The 18,354-nt window shown below is 33.9% G+C and overlaps 1 protein-coding gene across 1 annotated transcript in view; it reads right to left on the minus strand.

Moving 5' to 3' along the window:
- LOC145292142 (uncharacterized) overlaps nucleotides 1-18,354 on the minus strand; it is a 74,630-nt gene that overhangs the window by 29,987 nt on the left and 26,289 nt on the right. Inside the window, exons 5-11 of the mRNA XM_080138269.1 lie at nucleotides 16,296-16,924; nucleotides 13,440-13,629; nucleotides 9,391-9,451; nucleotides 8,148-8,169; nucleotides 7,005-7,059; nucleotides 6,148-6,276; nucleotides 4,180-4,289 (exon numbers count right to left, since the gene is read on the minus strand). Coding sequence (XP_079994395.1) covers nucleotides 4,180-4,289; nucleotides 6,148-6,276; nucleotides 7,005-7,059; nucleotides 8,148-8,169; nucleotides 9,391-9,451; nucleotides 13,440-13,629; nucleotides 16,296-16,924 — 1,196 coding nt within the window. The remainder of the gene's footprint in view (nucleotides 1-4,179; nucleotides 4,290-6,147; nucleotides 6,277-7,004; nucleotides 7,060-8,147; nucleotides 8,170-9,390; nucleotides 9,452-13,439; nucleotides 13,630-16,295; nucleotides 16,925-18,354) is intronic.

Raw genomic sequence — 18,354 nt, forward strand, 5'->3', positions numbered from 1 at the left:
TACTGATACGAAGTCTGAAAAAAATTATAAATTTCTTGTGGGTGAGGTCAGTAATAAGGTTTAGAGCTTCGGCACTAACAATCAAAGCATAGTCTAGTAGTCATTTCTGTAAGGTAATGTTATGTGATACTAATCTACATCCAGTTCTGTTGCTGTCTTTGGAACCATCTGTGTAGATATGCTGATGGTTTGGATATTTTTCCTGAATGTTAAGTTTTTCTTGATAGGTTAGTGGAGGAGTTGGATTTTTTGGGAGCTTGTTTTAGTTCAAGGATAATTTCAGGCTATTTTAGTAGCCAGGGTGGAAAGCTTAGTTGGCATTATGGATGTTGGTGATCGTGATACCTGCGTCTTTCACTGGTGGTTTCATACAGAGACCAAAAGGTTTTATAGCTTTTACTTTTTGGTCAAATAGGTTTTGGTATTTAGGATTGAAGATGTAGTTATGGACTGGATTTGTTGGTTGTGATTTTTTTCTTATCATAGAGTAATCTAGTGGGTTTGCAATACAGTCGTAGGCAGGATTGTCTGGGCAAGAGAGAATTTTGGTCAAGTATTGTAAGGCTAATTTGTTGCGTTGAATTGATAACAGTGGGAGGGGGGAGCTTATGCATAAAGACAATTGATGGGGGAAGTTCGGAAGACTACGAGTACAAGCCTGAGGCCCTGATGTTGAATGGTGTCTAATGTTTTTATGTATGACTTTCTGGTGGCACCGTAAATGAAACTGTCATAATCTAATTTTGATCCCACTAGTGATCTACATAATTTCAATAGGGTTTGTCTGTCTGCTCCCCAATCTGTGTGGGCAATGACTTGCATTAGCTGGAGAGTTTTGTTACATTTATTTTTTATGTGTTTGATGTGAGGGATGAATGCAAGTCTTTTGTCTAATATTAGCCTCAATTACAACAGGAATCTGGGTATCATCTAATTTTAAAAGAGGATCTGGGTGCAATTTTCTAAGCGGACAAAAGTGCATGCATTTTGTTTTGTTAGTGGAAAATTTGAAGCCATTCTCAGTTGTCCATTTTTTTTATTTTATAAATGCATCGTTGAAGTTGGCACTCAATTATGTGGATATGCCTTGAGCTGTATGCAATTAGAAAATATCGGCATATAGTGAACAATCCACACCTTGATTTATGCAGCCAATGATATTGTTAATTTTTAGGTTAAATAATGTTGCAGACTAAATACTTCCCTGTGGGACTCCCGTTTCTTGTTCCTTGATGTCAGAGAGGCATGTTCCTACACGCATATTAAATAGTCTATTGTTGATGAAGATGGATAGTCTTCCTTTCAGTCCAGCTTCTTTGAGATCTTTCATGATACCATACCTCCATGAGGTATCATAAGCCTTTTCAAGATCAAAGAAAATAGCAGTCATATGTTTTTCTGTATATATGCATTTCTGATAAAAGTTTCCAATTGTATTAAGTGATCTGCAATGCTCCGATGTTTCAGGAAGTCGCATTGAAAGTTGGTTATTATTTTATTAGTTTCAAGAAACCAAATTAGTCTAGTGTTTACCATTCTCTCTATCATCTTGCACACACAGCTTGTTAGTGTTAGGAGGCGATAATTGGAGGTGTCAAATGCATCCTTTCCTGGTTTTGTTATGGGAATGACTGTAGCTCGTTTCCATGTAGCTGGAAGATTGTCATTGATCCAGATGTAATTAAGTACAGAAAGTAAATACTTTAATGGCTGATCTGATAGTTGTTTTAGGAATTCATATTATCTCGTCTGGTTTTCAATGAATCCTTTAGTTCATGAATGGTAGAAGGTTTGTCGTAGTCTTCCTCATTTTACCTTTAAAGTTCAGTTTTTTTTTTTTTTCTGATTCCTGTTTAATAGTCTGAAATTTTTTTATTGTAATTTTTGGATGATGAATTATTTACAATAGTATCTGCAAGCATGTTGGCCATGTCCGTTTTTTTAGTTATTTTGTTATTGTTTATACAAACGTGGTTGAGAGGGGAACTGGTATTTTTCCTGATATTTTCCATATCATATTCCATATGGTTTTGTCTTTGGTGTTATTATTGATTTTGGACACAAAGTTCTTCCATGATTTCCGTTTGGCTTCTTTTATTGTTTGACGTGCTTTAGCTCTACATATTTTAAAGTGGTTTAAATTCTGAATAGTTGGTTGATTGTTGAATTTTCTTAATGCAACACATCATAGCCTGATAGCTTTTTTGCAATCATTAAACCAGAGCCAATTACACTTAGTTGATGATTTTGTTTTAGGTATGAATTCCTCAGCTATTGAGATGATGGTATCTCAAAAGTGAGTGATCAGGTCTTTCTCATGTTTTCCAAGTAAGAGTTTGTGTTTGCATAATAATTTAAATTTATTCCAGTTAGCTTTTTTAAGATTACAGTGAGGAATATTTTGAGGTTATTTCAGGACCAGTGTTCTAATGTTATTGGGAAGTGGTCATTTCTATATGTGTTCACATGCACTGTCCAGTTGTAATCCATAAAGATACTAAGATCACTTATAGAGGTCAATTGCTGAATATGAGTTTGTAGCAGAGTGCATAAAGGTAATTTATTTTTTTCATTATTATATATGTATAGGTTATTTTTGTTGGTAATATTTTCTATAATGATTCATTTTCTGTCTGTGTCTGAGTATCCCCAACTAGCATCATGACTGTTAAAGTTGCCTAATAATAAAAAGGGGCAAGGGAGTTGGTTAATAAGTTTTTCTATTTCTGTTTCATCTATAGGGGCGTTTGGAGGTAGATAGATGGAGCAGACTGTGATTGTTCTATGTAGGGTGGTTGTGGCGGCAATTGCCTGTAAGTTAGTTTGTAGATTTATTTGGCTTTAATTCTGGACATTTGATGACTCCGTTTTAGGTGGTGGGGGTTTTGTGAGGGTAGGTTTTGATGTTTGCATCATGGAACTTTGTCCATGTTAAATTTTTTTCCGTACTATTTTTAGTAGCTACTTGTACAAGTAAGGTTCCATTTTTTAATTTTTTTTTAATTTGTTTTGTGTTTAGAGTTTTGTTTATAATTTTTTTAATTAGGAAATAGAGAGATTTTGGTTATTTGTATATTGTCTTGTGATTCTAACATTATATATTCAGGAAAGATTGTATTTTCATCTTTGCCGCTTTCTGTATTTGAATCTGGATGGTATCTTTTGATTATTTTGGAAGCCATATGAAGTATTATTTTCTTTCATCATCCTTGCTCCCCACCCTCCTCGGATCCCTATATTGTGAGGTGGTTAGGGGAAGACCCATTTGCCCAAACATCTCATGGATACAAGAATGATATACTCAAACAGTGAGTGCAGTTGCTTGTGACAATTTCCTTATTTCTTTGGCCTCAGCAAGGTATAATAAGGGTTTGTTGTTGGTAGCATCTGGTTTCAACATCTGATTTGCCCTTGCCATCACTTTCTAATATCATTATGTGTATCTTTTTTTTTTGTATATGTGTTTGTGTGTGATGTATTTGTAATTCTTTTTGTGAGAATTTACTGTTACTAAGGCTTGTCATGACTAGCCCATTGATCAAGTTGAGTTTCTCTGACTGCCGGTCTAGCCAAAGTAAGGGCCAAAGTGGAGTGTTGCAAACTCATGGCCACTTGGATTCAGGTCGTAAGGTGCTCAGCTACCAGGATTCTGTTCTAGAGCATTACGGGTAACTACCTACAGCCAACAACAGATGGCTCCATTTAGCGACTTTTACCTTAATCGATAGGTTGATGTGTAAAGTTTTTATGTTTCAAGTTCTGCAAGTGTTTGTAGAAGGGTTTTATTCTTCAAGCTCTTTGTATCTTCAATCACTAGTTTGTAGTGTTTGGTTTGGTTGTTTTATAATGAATTTTGTCGTTTTTGTTCCCTGCCCTGAAGAACATGAGTTTTGCAATGGGAGAAGGATAAGGGTTACAGTATTAATGTTTGGTACATTTTAAGTTAAGAAATCAGTCAGGAAGTGGGGGACATAGAAAGAGAAAGAAGTTATGGGAAGAAGGAAAAGGGGGGAAAGGTGGTGGGTTGTTTTTGTTTTCGGTTTTGCAGAACATAAGTTTTGCAACATTAGAAACATTGTAAGACAAAAATAATATATATAATACATTAAGAATAAAAACTAAACATTTTTTTTTTTTCATTTTAAGTGATAGATTTAGTTTTTAACAAATAGAACTTACTTTTTTCTTTCTTCCATCTTCAATCTTTGCATTTCTTCTCTCTTTAGAAGCCTTTCCTGTTCCTTCTTTTGTTTTTCATCAAACTCTCGTTTTCTTTGATCAAGTCGTTGCTATTAAAAAAATTGGGAAAAATAAAACTAATGTGTAAGTACAATGAGATAAATATTTGATAATATATATATATATATATATTATACACACACAAAAATATTCAAGATTAAAATTTTGTAAAAATGTGTACGACATTTTGGGGGCTAGTACAAATGAACGCTATTGCAATGACTGCTGTTTAGCCAGAGGAGGAGGGTGCAGTGCAGAATATTGAAAATATCTTTGATCCGCAAGATCATCCAAAAAGATATTCTCTTTGTTTAGAACATCAGTGAATTGAAAAAGTCTCACTAGGATCACCTTTGTGGGAAGAACAATATCTAGGGTCATTTGCAGGTAGGCTTTGAGGAATGGAGATGGTCTTAGACGATATCTTAAGTAGAAGTTTGGAGTAGCTAACAGTTTCCACTAACAAAGGACCAGAACCAGTCAAAATTCCAAGAGAATAGAAAGATAGGCACACCCACCCTATGTATGGCCTTTCTACAGATACACTCTCCATCCAGCACTTGACAACAGTGAGCAGCAACTTAATATAGTGAACTGAATTGAGTCAGAGTCCCTTTTTTAAAGATGTGAAAGTAGCCTGACATAGGTCTTTGCTGGAAACGCACCAAAAGATCATGACAGTTTGATGCAAGTTTGTCTTTATAATGCGCAGGACTTTATGTATGTTGCACAACTGGGGTTGATAGAAGTTTTTCTCATCCAAGTAGTTAGAATACGCAGAGAAAAAAAATAACATAAAAAGCACTGGAAAAGAGGGATTATGAGATGGGGTAGAAACAACCACTTTCTCCAAAAAGTGTTAGTTTAATTTCATGCTCAGAACAAATTCTATTTAATCCAAAGATAAAACCTGAGACACTGGGGTACTACTATCCCAGGTCAGAGTGAACCTAGGAGTATTGGTAACTAAGAGGGGGGTACCCATATTCTTCAAAGGTATTTACTTCCCTTCCACGGTGGGAAGATTAGTCACAAGGGTTAAGAGAGTGGGATGGAGAAAGAGCATTTCATCCTACAAATAATGCCTGGGCAGCTCCATCAGCATTAAACAGTAGAGATGCCACAGACAATTAGCAATAAACTAAGCCCTTTCCAAAAAGAGAAGGCAAAATTTAAGAGAGTAGACCTCCTAGAATTGCACAGACCAGCAACATACCACAAACAGGAAAAAGATCATTACAAGAATGGTTTAGACTTGATTTTAGTGCCAAGTAAAAACCTCAGTGCTGCCTGCACAAATTTGAGTCTCATCAACTTTAAAGTCATATGTAGAAATCAAAAGTAAATTTAAATATGTATTTTTAATAAGTAAAAAACAAAAAACATTAGGATATTTACTTAAATGATTATTATATTAGTTTCATGTTTGAGCTGTCTATTTCATGGCCTATCAACAAATTTCTGGTTATTTAAAATGACAATAATTTTTATATGATTAATTAAACCAAAGTTGCTATTTTTATTCATACATTTTCAATTGAACACAACTTATTCCATAGTTTGTTACAGCATCAATTAGGTCAGCCACCCTTCAGAAAATGTTATTTTTTTTTAGCAAAGTCTGATGTCTGCAAAATTACTAGGGCTTTACGTCCTATTTTTTTCTTCATAATTTCATTTCTTTATTTTTCTTCCTCTCTTTAAATTCAAACAACATGTTTCAATAATACCAATTGACTAAAATGCTATTTTAATCTGAAGCTTAAAAAAAGCAAAGGATGGACAGAGAGCCTCATGGAAATGTTTAGATGCATCTAAAAAACAAATTTAGAAAGAGGAAAATTGAGGGAGAAAAGAGGAAAAGGAGAGTGAAAGGGAAAAAAAGTGCAAAGGGGGAGGTTAACTTACTTCCGTGGTTTTGGCTGGTGTTACAGTTTTCTTGAGTAACGATTTGAAATTGCTAAACCCAGGATTCAACCGTGATTGGCTTCCAAATTTTTGGGCAGATCCTGTGAAGGAACCTTTCTGTGAAAGGTACTAAAAAAAAAAAAAAAAAAAGTTTTAAATAGGTAGTCCAAATAATTCAAATCATCATTTGAAAAACTCAGAAATTCCTCGTAAGACCTATGACTGACATTCACCAAGTCATGTTTAACAGATTAATATGTTATAAAAGAATTCTACAATATTGCTTTTTGTATTATTTTTTTTTTTAAAGGTTGTATCAATTACATAATCCCAATCTTTTGTAGTTGCATGTTCTCACCAAGCGACTGATGCATTGTGGGATAGCATTTCCATCCAACCATTTCATATAGATTAATGAGTCCTTATATTACCTTGCTAGCATCTCACGCAATACTTGGGTGAGAGTCAGAATGAAATATCCCTTTTGAAACGTCAATATGACAAGATGTTATATTTCCTCTCCTTGTATTGTGCAATATCTAAGCAAGTTGGATCTTATGAACTCAATTCCATTTCTATCATATATACACATCGGCAAACTCAACCCATATTGCATTCCTATTTTTCTAACTCTTTCTAGACCATGTACAGTGTGTTAATGAAAATTTAAATAAAATTGATTTAAATTGAGAAAAAAAGTTGTCTTTTTAGATAAAACTTGGTGATCCTACCACAAAATGCTGACCCAATGTGTATCCCCCCACACAAAAAAAAAAAAAATGTATGATAAACAATCAATAGAGATAAATAATTAAGGGGAATACTCAGTAATAAACAGAGAATGTCTTCCAACTTACCTTATAGAGAGAGTAAGATTTCTGTGAAGATGTGATAGCCTGCTTAGCACTCATGCTACAGAAAGAAAAAAGGTGTTGTCATTTGAAAACAAATAACAAAAGATAAACAAGTTCAAATTGAAATGATACTTAGTTTAAGTGAATTATCCTGAAACATAAAACATCCTTTGCAATTATTGAGCATTTGTAATAAAAATAAAATAACATGAAATCTCTAAGTTATTTCTTTTATGAACTCAGTTTGTTATTTTTAAATAAATATTAATTTTTATACCTACAGACACCAGGGCTTCATGCTCATGCAAGCATCAGTATAAGAAGTGGTAATTACTGCTGTTCAGATTCAAACTCAGTCACAAAACCATATATACGACTGCTCACTGATATCGCATTTATCGGCACTTAATTTTCTTCAATTAATTTTTGCAGCTTTGAGGTTGAAAGTTAGCCTACAAAGTCAAGGGTGGATTTTTGACTGAGTTTAAATATCCTGACCAGCAGTAATTATCACTTCCTACATTGATGATTGCGTATGCATCAAACACTAGTGTGTTGGTGTAAAAATACTTTACATTTTTCAGATAAAGAGAGAGAGAGAGAGCCTCGCTATTTGTTTGTAAATAAACAAGCAGCTCAAACACTGTAAAAACGTTAGGCAAGTGTCTATTTAAATAGACATTTGATGAGGTCATGGGCCGAAGGTTAGAACTGCCAACTATCAGGTTCAATCCCTGGCCAGGGAAAGGTGCTGGTCTAACCGCACTGATGAGTTGTGGTACAATAAAATAGTACTATATGTGGATGACTATATATATATATATATATATATATATATATATATATATATATATATACACACACACACAAGACAGGGATAAAAAAAAATTCTCAACATAAGTATTATCATTAAAATACCAAGAAAAACGACACCCTAAAAATACGTAGATGAAAGGTGAAATCAATCAAGTCTATCAGATACCTGTATCTGTAGAAATACTGAAGACGTTAAAATTAGTTAGGACTTTTGTCATATTTTCTCAAATCTTCAACATTTAAAAAAAAAAATAGTGAAAATAGCCCGTCTTCATATAACTTTAATTTGAAAGAGTACAGAGGTGCTTTGAAAAAAGTTTTCCAACTTACTTTAATAAGAAACTTCGGGAGGCTGAAAAAAAAAAAAAAATATATATATATATATATATAAAGTTTGTTTGAAAAATTTATTTAAAATAGCCAATTTTTTTTTTTTTTTTACAATCAATTCCCTAATTTTTTCAGTTAATTCTTGAAATTTTTCTTTGTTTCAAATATATTATTCTTTATCAAAAAAAAAAAAAAAAATTTTAACTTGTATAGTAAATTAATTTTTGAAATCTAATAAATTTTTATTTTTAACTAGCTTTACCCAGTCGTAACATACGCTTATTTAATTTATGCAGATTTTATATTTATTTTAAAGCCAATTCTCTATTGATTATTATATTGTAACCAATATATAGTAGTGATTTCAAAAAGTTAAAAAAGTAAATATGACTTGGTTGCCAACATCTAGAATCAAAACCAAAACATTTAGTTCTGCAGTATTCCTAAGAACAGATGAATATCAAAACTTTAATGAAAATTAATGCATTATAAATGTATATTTGAATAAGCGCAGAAGAGTTGACTTACACCTACCAAGTTCCCATTTTTTTTCAATTTTGACCCCTTAGCAGCTATTTTTACCGACTAAAAACCAAACCAAATTTGTTCCACAAATCCTAAACTCCTATACATCAATTTGTAGCCAAAATTGGTACAGTAGGCTGGTAGAAACCATAGATCATTCCACACATACATGAGGTTATATATATGATTTAAAATTTCCAGTGTAAAGGGAAATATTAAAAAGTGTTCATTATTTGGAAATCCCATTAACTAGTTTTGCCACATTCTTGTCTCTAGTAAAATTAAAAGACACCAGTGCATATGAAAAGGAAGAGGGAAGACTCATTCTTGGATGGAACATGAGTTAGTTAACTCTACTACCTACATTGTTTGAAATCTTAGCTTTCACAGCAAAATTAAGATTTTCAGTTGTCATAAATTGTCATAAGAGGTGAACAAAAGGCAAAATAAAAAGAGAGAGAAAAAGGGGAAAACAGAAAGAAAAAGTGAGAAGAAATAAAATAAGATAAAGAAAATTCAATCAAAATAAAAATAAATAAATAAGTAGGGCTCTAACAATTTGATAGTTTAAAAAAAAAAAAATTTAATGTGAACTTTGACCAAACAATGATTTAAGCAGAAATCTGCCCTTTATTAGATAAGCATAGAAAGCATATTCTTGCATTTTTTTTTAAATAAAAAAAAAGTTCAATTCTGCAAAGTAAACAGAAATACTTACATGACATGTTTTGTGGTGTTCCATAAAATGATGCTGGCAGTGAACTTCCTACAGTTGAAATCTAAAAATAAATAACTTAATATGTAAATTGTGTTCTAGTTCAGAGAACCAGAGGGAAGTAATACTTCTACATTTAGGATATCATAAACAGAGAATTAAAATGAACAAAGAAAAAAGTAAACGCTTATTTAGTATATAATTAATAATATCAGATTTATCTAATTTTACAAAAAACTTGATAAAAATTAAATTTCCTCCTCAGAAAACTTATAATAAACATTTCATAAACTTATGTTTGAAATTTTTGAGATGAGGATTGATCATTTGTATTATTTAGATTGTTCGGACTACTGTTCTCATCTTGAATGTTATTCTCACAATGTTTCGCCTGATGTAAGCTTCAACCTTCTTCAGGTGCATCTTGTCAAACTCATGAATGTGTATGGAATTACAAATGAAATCCAATATCTACATTACATGCAGATCCTTCTATGCCACCCTTCAGCAATGGTTCTGCTTGATGTCATCCAAGATGTGACTGGAAGTTAGCTAGATCTCCTATGTTGTTAGACAGCTTCTCATGGGAAGCACATGAAATATCTTACCCAACATTTGTATTTTTTTTTTTTCTAAGAACAATGCTTCTGTTATCCACAACCGTTTTTGATTTCAAACAATGATGTATGCACATGTAGAGGGTGGAACTTTAAAATTCTCACCTTGAAAGTTTGATGAAAACCGGTTTTCTTTTTTGTTGCAGACTAGTTGGCCAGTTGTGTAGAAATCCCATGAGCGATAGGAGACTTCTATCATGTCTGGAAGTGACACAATGTTCACCGAGCAAGATTGGAGATGTGCCGCTGTACAACTCATGCTCTCAACCGATCCAAGTTATGACAATAGGACCATTGCCAGTACCCTCAAAAATGCATTGCTGGATTTCCACGAATAATAGGGACATGCCCAGGATGAAGAATACAAAGAGTGTGGCGATACCCTGGTGCAATCAGATGGCAACTTGCAGACCCTGGGTGTGGCAGCATGACTCGGCACTGGCCCACAAGTTCAAAGAGACCCAGGCTTGGCTTCAGGAGTGCTACGACTTTGTACACTTCTCTCACTGGCCCCCTTCCTCCTCCGACTTGAACCTGCAGGACTACTTCATTTGGTCATACGTCAAAAACATTAACATGAGCTCCCACAAAATCAAAGCCAATTTGTTTGCCGCCATCCGCCGAGTATTCGACAAGCTCCAGCCGGCGCTTGTAGAAAAGGCATGCTCCCAGTTCCAGACCCATATCGAGGCAGTGATTGAGGCTGAAGGCATCTACATTGAACAAATGTCAGCTCTACTACATAATCAAGTTACCTGAATTGATTTTTTCAATAAAAGTTTTAAAATAAAGCTGTAGTGTTGTTTTCTTTAGGGCGACAATTTTATCGTTCAACCCTGTAGATAAGGATAAACTGTTTTTATATAATGGTAAATGGTCCCGTAACATTTCTCAGGTTGTACAACCATACTAGCATATTGTATATATTTCATTTTGAGAAAAAAATAAAAATACATATACAAATACATAATATCTTGATAATTATCTTTCCAATATTAGTAATTGACAAGGTTACCCAAGAATATGGAAAGTGGAAAGAGTTAAATGTATATAGTTGTTTTCTTTGGAAACCTCCCCCTTTCAAAATAGAAAAAAGGCAAGGAATAATAATAATAAAAAAAAAAAACTGACTGTTTGACCTAATTTCAGTGCTGTTTTAGTAACAACTACAAATCGGAATGGAAAAAGGTTATTCCCCACTTATGTACTAATTTGGTCCCTGGTTATCCCCCACTTATGTACTAATTTGGTCCCTGGTGATATTCTTGACCCCTAACCAAAACAAATGCACACTAAATCCAATGATGTAAGGCTTGTAAGTGTATCTTGTGTGATTTTTTAATTTTAGTCAGCAGCATACAGAATTACAATTTCTGTTTAAATTAAATCAATAAAATGCTGACCTCTCCTACTATTCATCTATGACTAAGTCATTTACAGAGGAGAGTAACTTAGTATGTCCATATCATGAGGATGTTTCTGGAACAGTTGTTAGATTCTGGGCAGCCCCCTAAATGTTAAACCAGCTTCCTAAATGTTAAAACACTTTAAAAAAAAAAAAAAATGATAGGCATTTCCCCTTTAGATATTTTAATATGCCATCTGCTATGTGTGCTTGATGGCTCTTATGTCGAATTCTTAGCATCATTAATCCTCTCCTGAGAATTATCTTTGTTGGGACCATCATGTTACAACTTAACACTGTATACAATAAGTGAATAATGCATGTTTTTATAAAAATAAAAATTTATTTCAATTTAAAAGAAGTAATTTCTTTTATTTGAGAGTTGACTGGGCATGCGACCCATTCGTTCTCAACAAAGTTGAATTCAACTTTTTATGACTGCCTTGTACAGCATCCAATTTTAACTGATTACATATCTTCTCCGATTGAAAAACTAAAGATAGAGTGGGAGAGAGAGCGTTGTATATTAACAACAAAGCGATCAAGATATTGCTAGTTACCAAGCCTTAGGTGACGAGTTCACTGAGTTTACAGCCTTTAACCTTTAGTCTTTACCCTTGAGTTTATGTAAACATTTGTCAGTTCCAGGTGAATCTACTCTAATTGAAAGCATACTCTGAAGTCACCATGTTTTCAATAACACTTTTTAAACTATACTCGCTTCAATTCGAGCACAAGGAAAGTTAGGTAGAAGCTTTTAAATATGGGAAGCTTTAGTTCTCTCAAAAAAGGCTTATATTGTGTCGCACATCTACGATCAAGCCATAACTTTCAGTCAGAACAGGAAGAAGAGGAATGAAATTTGAACATAACAGAATGGCTTCCATCTTGTTCTGAAACCCATTTCTCTCAAAGTGCTCGACGATATTTTACAACAACTTAGGCGTTTTCTACACCGGCCCATTTGTCATAATCATAAGAATGTTTTCTAATGAACTGGGAGATTAGCTCAATTGTACCAAGGACTTAAAATGGTACTTGATGCTCCCTTGATAAGCATTCAGCATTAAAAAATGAAGTAAGTAAATAATTAAAAGAGAACCTTTGGATGCTTTTTAATTAGTCAACCACATTACTTCTCCCCACACATATGCACAAAGAAAGTATATTAACAAGGACCTTTTTCCCCTCTTGGTTAAAGTCCCTTAAAAGCACCTTGATTTTTTTCTTTTACTTCCTATAATTTTCATATAAATAAACAATTTTCACACAAACATTAATTTTACAATTAAGAAAGCCTATTGTTTTAAAGATTCAAATTGTTACAAAAAATAAAGAGGTTTGTTTTATTCAAAGAATATTTAATTGGGAAACATTTTTAAAAGGATTTAAATTGTGACGACTTTCAAGAAATAAAATATTCAATTTATTTGAAGAATATTTTACTAATAACAACATTTTCACAAAAAAAAAAAAAAAAGTCACTATCTTCTTAATCTATTCGTATCATTTACTATTTATAGTTTTAAAACAAAGAGCCGAGTTTATTAATAATTTTAAGAAAGATATACAAAGCTTTAATAAGATCTTGTATATAGAAATAGCAGGGTTGTCTGGGGCAAAGAGTGCAAAATAGAGGAGTTAAAAAAATAAACTTTAACCATTTCACTCACAGAAATCAATATTTTTACATCTTGAACAAATATTTGTTTTTTCTTTTACAGTGCTTATCAATGCTCCAGAGTGGCTCAAGCATAAGAGTTAATGAGTATCAGGTAGTTCTGTGAGACAACATTGATAATCGGTAACAGTGGAACTTGGGTCGGGTTTGATCATTTAAGAGGATAGCTCAATACAAACTTATTTAGATTAGACTAGAAGTAATGTTATAGTCATCTGGAAAGCAGCTCCATGGAATTATAACACTGGCAGAGAGTTTCTGGAAAGCAGCTCCATGGAATTATAACACTGGCAGAGAGTTCCAGGAAAGACCTTTGCTCATAATATTTCATTTAGTTTAAGGCACTTACATCATTCTCATCAGAGTTTTCAGTGTCAGCATCTTCGGGATTGTCAGGTTCCTTGTCTTTAAGCCTTGAACTGCGACGTTTTTGTGAGGTCTTTACCTCTGTCTCTACTTCGGTTTTCGTGCAGTGCCTCTTCTCCTCACTATCTACTTTATCCTCCATGGCATCACTCTGGCGTTTCTGAAGCCGCGTTCTACAAAGATAATGTGAAGTTAAACAGCAAACTGAAAAATGAAACATCATGATGTTTTAAAATTCTTAAGATAACGATTAATAATTTGTGTTATTCAGCTTACTCTTTTCGTCTTCATTGTTATAGTCACTTTGTAACTGATGTACCTGTTTATGTGCAGCTTTTCATATTTAGGCACCTTCTAGTCAAAATTTGAAATCGATTTATCGAATTCAAAAACACGGATCAAATATTTTTTATTTAATCAATGGGGTAGATTGTTCTTATTTTGTTGTCCATGATTTAATAGAAATGTTAATTTAATCAATAGGGGTGGGTAGATTGTTTGGTGCTCGTCTAGAATTCCCCCATATTAAAAACAAAGAAAAATCTGTATGATGTATATACCTGTGATAGAAAGAAAATATTATACACCAAAAATCATAAATTAAACAAGTAGTTTTATTTTTAAATAATAAAATCAAATTCTGTGGCTAAATGAACAGCGATGATATCACAATGTCATCTTGAAAACAAAGGAAATAACTCCAATAATTCAAACTTGCAAGATTCTATAAAAACATTTTTACCATAGGAATTATGAAAAGACTCAACTTTGCTTAAAAATGATTTTCTTTATAAAAATAAAACTACTTGGTCAATTCATATCATTTTAGGAATATATTTTGTCACAGATGTGTATATCATACAGATTTTTCTTTATTTTTTGTTTTTAATGTGGGGTGAATTTTGGACTAGGACTGATTGTTCTTATTCTGTTGGTCATGACTGGTTAGAAATGTTAATTTTATGTTGTTATTTATTATTTTTTACCTAAAATAAAGATGAGCCTTTGTTCTCCAAAACACCATACCTTTTTTTTTTTATATTGCATTTTAACCCCAAACAAGGCACAGTGCCACTTTCATGTAGGGGACTACTATCTGGGACATAATTGCAGGGATACTATGCAGAGAGTTGAGCAGCAAGATGTCTGTTCACATTACAATTGAACTTCTGCATGTCAGTAGTCAGGGAAGCAGGAACCTGAAAGGGAATTCCAAAGTCTAGCAGTTCTGGGGAAGAAAGTATTAGAGTAGAAGGCTTTCTGGCATTTGGGGATCCCTATTGTATAGGGGTGGGATTTTGCTGCTTGGCGGGGGTATTTAGATTGAGGGGGTACATGGGCTTGTAGTTTATCAGAGCATCTTCCATTAAAATACTTATAAAACAGGCAGAGAGATGCAGCATTTCATCGATAGGACAGAGGTTGACGGTTAGCTGACAGTTCAGGACCTATTAGGTTGGCGGCTCTCTTTTGAACCCTGTTCTGGAGAGAGAGACTAGTAGCAGATGCACCAGCCCAAATGTGACAATACTCTGTACATGGGTGAATGGTGGCCTTTCAGGTGTAACTTTCTAGCACAGTAGAGAGAACCCACGTTCCTCGCAGCAGCCGCAGCAATGCTCTCGATGTATCTGTTTCAACTCATGTTCCCTGTGAACGTTAAGCCACAAAATTTGAACAAAGTACTTTCAGATAATATATCATCAGCCATAGCTATTAGCGGTTAGAAATTATTATTATTCAATACTAGCACGTGGGGCAGCCTTGCCTTGTCTGGCCGTAAAATATGCTTAAATATGATATATTAATTTTCCCAGATTTTGTATATATTATTATAGAGTTTCAAAAGTAAAAAAAGTACTTCGGTGCCATCAGCTGGAATCGAAACTGAAAACAAACCTGTAGCATTCAAAGCTGCTGACATTACCACTGTACTAATGTGACATGCATATGAACTGATTAAAAATAAACTAAGATGCATGTATAAAATGTATAACAATTTTTACAATTTTGACCCCTTAAAAACTATTTTAACAAGCTAAAGACCCACAAAAGAACAGTTCATAAAAAATCAATCATTTGAGGCCCCTAGCATCGGTGTGCAACTTTCAATTTTGGAAGAGATAGAGTTTGAAAATATACATACATAGTGCCTTTTATATATTAGACTTTTAACAATTACATCATGCACCCATATAGTTGGTTAATTAAATATAAAAAGGAACACTGGCTCATAAAACAATATATGATTCTCTTGCAGCTTCTCACTATGTGAAACTCCAATAAAATATCGACTGTCAAGTAACTAAAAATATTCAAATTGGTCTTATTCATTTCAAGAATGGACAAATTTTACTCTGCTAGAAAGGATTCGCTGCTAAGGAGTTTACCTTCAGCTTCAGCAGCAGTTTATTTTATCACTGAGAAATGTGATACAAAGGTTGGAAAGTGGGATTGAAAAGTTAGTGCCCTCGAGGAGGAGCTCTATGACCTTCAAAAAATGCCTGAACAGCCTGATAGGGGTACCTCAGGCAATTAGTAATAAACCATCTCAAAAAAGAGAAACGGCAAAGCCTGGAAAGGTGGACATCATAGAACTGCACAGGACCAGTATCATACCGCAATCAAAGGGAAAAGGCCATTTCAGAAATGGAATAGAATCTGCAGATTTTGGTGCCAAGGTAACAAATCGATGACCAATATGATCACTATCACGAATAAAAAACAAAAGTCGAGGTGTAACGTATCAAATCAATCATGGCCACATCAAACACTACATTGAGAATCATTGTTGTATTAAAAAAAAAAAAAAAGAACAAATTTTTTTCTAAATACTTACCGCGTTCGAGTTCTCGGAACGTCTGATTTATCCTCAGCTGCCGAGCTAGTACTAGTTTCAGAAACAGAATTCGTTGGTTGTTTTGATAAACCTCTTACTCTTGATCGAGTCATTCGCATTGGTTCGTCTACTTCTGTACTGGTTGTTGAAGAGATGCTCTCTTTGTAAGGAGCAGGAGGTGGAAGCTTAGCTGGTGATGCAAGCTGCTGTTGCTGCTGCTGGCGAGTTCTTGTACGAGTCCGTGGAGGTTCACTCACTTCCTCAGAGCTACTCGAAGGCTTGTTTTTATTAAATTCCGCATCGGCCTCAGGACCCTTTTCAGCTTTACTATGTTCACTAATCTTTTGATGTGAATCCATCCGCTCCTTATCATCACTGGTGATACCAGAGTCAGTGTCGGTGGCTGGCGTCTTATACGATGTAGGAACATTGATTGGACTTGCTGTGATGACAGGGATGTTGAGGGCGGATTCCTCTTCGGATGGAGTCTCAATCACATAGCTGTCATTGTTCACCCTCTTTCCACCAGCATTGGGGATAGGATGAGAAACTTCAGGACTTTCAGTGACTTTAACAGGAGATACATTCTCTGAATGTTGAGGACTGGCTTCATTTGGAACAGAAGAAATCTAAGGAAATGAAGAAAAATTATTTCTAAAAATCATGGAGATAAAAAAAATAATATGCATCCATTTAGTGTGAATGACAAAGAGAGTCTCTTTTAAAGAGGATTGGGCAAATCTAAAAAAAGGGGGGAAGACCAAAAAAACGGAAAAAGATTGGGGAGGACAAGAAAAAAGGGAGACCAAAACAAGGAAAATGGAATTCAAAAAAAAAAAAAAAAAAAAAAGATGAAAAATAGGGGTTTCAAAAAGGAAAAAAAAAGGAGGGGGGGGGGGGACTAAAAAAGGGAGGGGTCAAAAAAGTAGTTCAAAAAAAATTTTTTTTAAGTGGGTGGACAGGTGGAGGGGTGGGGTGGGGGTGAAAGGGGGCAAAAAGAGTTTATAAAATTTTTTGAAGGGGGTGGATGGGAAGCGGGGCAAAAAGGAAAAGGGCAGGTGTGGGGGCAAAAAATGTAAAAAAAAAAATAGGAAGGGCAAAATTAGAAAGAGGGAGAATAATTGTGAGACAAAGAAAGAGACAAGAAAAAAAAAAAATTTTTTAATTTGATTAATAAACAGATTCATTATGAAAATTCAGATTCCTAAAATAAAACTTTAGAGGGGAAAAAAGGTTATACACATTTCATTAAACAGTACACAAGTTTTACATAAAATACGTTTGAAAAAATAAAAATAAAAACAGATAATGAATTTTTTCTCTTTTAAATTGATTTCTCCCACTCCTTATATAAGTGTCGAGTCGTAATCTACTCCTAGCAATCACTTTTGAGCAAAGTTAAAAGAATGAAACTGCAATGCAGAACACACACACAAAGACACACACATATACAACATTCAAAATTCTGGTCATTGAATACTTTCGACTGTTTACTATGAATTCCCACCAGCATGGCATTTACAAGCACTTAATTTTCTTTCAATTCTTGTGTTAATTGCTGGTGGCCTTGATGTTAGATGCTAGCCTACCAATTCAAGACTAAAGGCATCTACATTGAATAGATGTCAGCTCTACTACATAATCAAGTTATTTGAATTGATTTTTTCAATAAAAGTTTTAAAATAAAGCTGTTTTATTGTTTTCTGTAGGGCGACAAATTTATCGTTCCACCCTCTAATGACCTCTCAGACAGGGTGCCATTTGCCATGGCAAATGGTAGTTGAAACTGTCCTAGTGACGAGGTTTTGAATTATCTAAAACAGAATTTCATTTATTAAGTTTAGTTAAATTAGACTACCCGTGACCTGTTGGGTCAGTATATGTTATAGCTAGCTATGGAATAGTGAGGATACAGAATTAATCTATAAATATGCAAAGATTGAGAACGTGCGTGAAAACAAACATGGCAACCAGTGAAAATAATATGGAATACATTGGATAATAAAGGTCTTAATATTAAATGATTTTTAGATTAAATGAAAAATCCTTTATATAAGAG

Source organism: Euprymna scolopes, chromosome 13 (assembly GCF_053919585.1).
Source record: "Euprymna scolopes isolate OS-2025 chromosome 13, ASM5391958v1, whole genome shotgun sequence".
Classification (NCBI taxonomy): Eukaryota; Metazoa; Mollusca; class Cephalopoda; order Sepiida; family Sepiolidae; genus Euprymna; species Euprymna scolopes.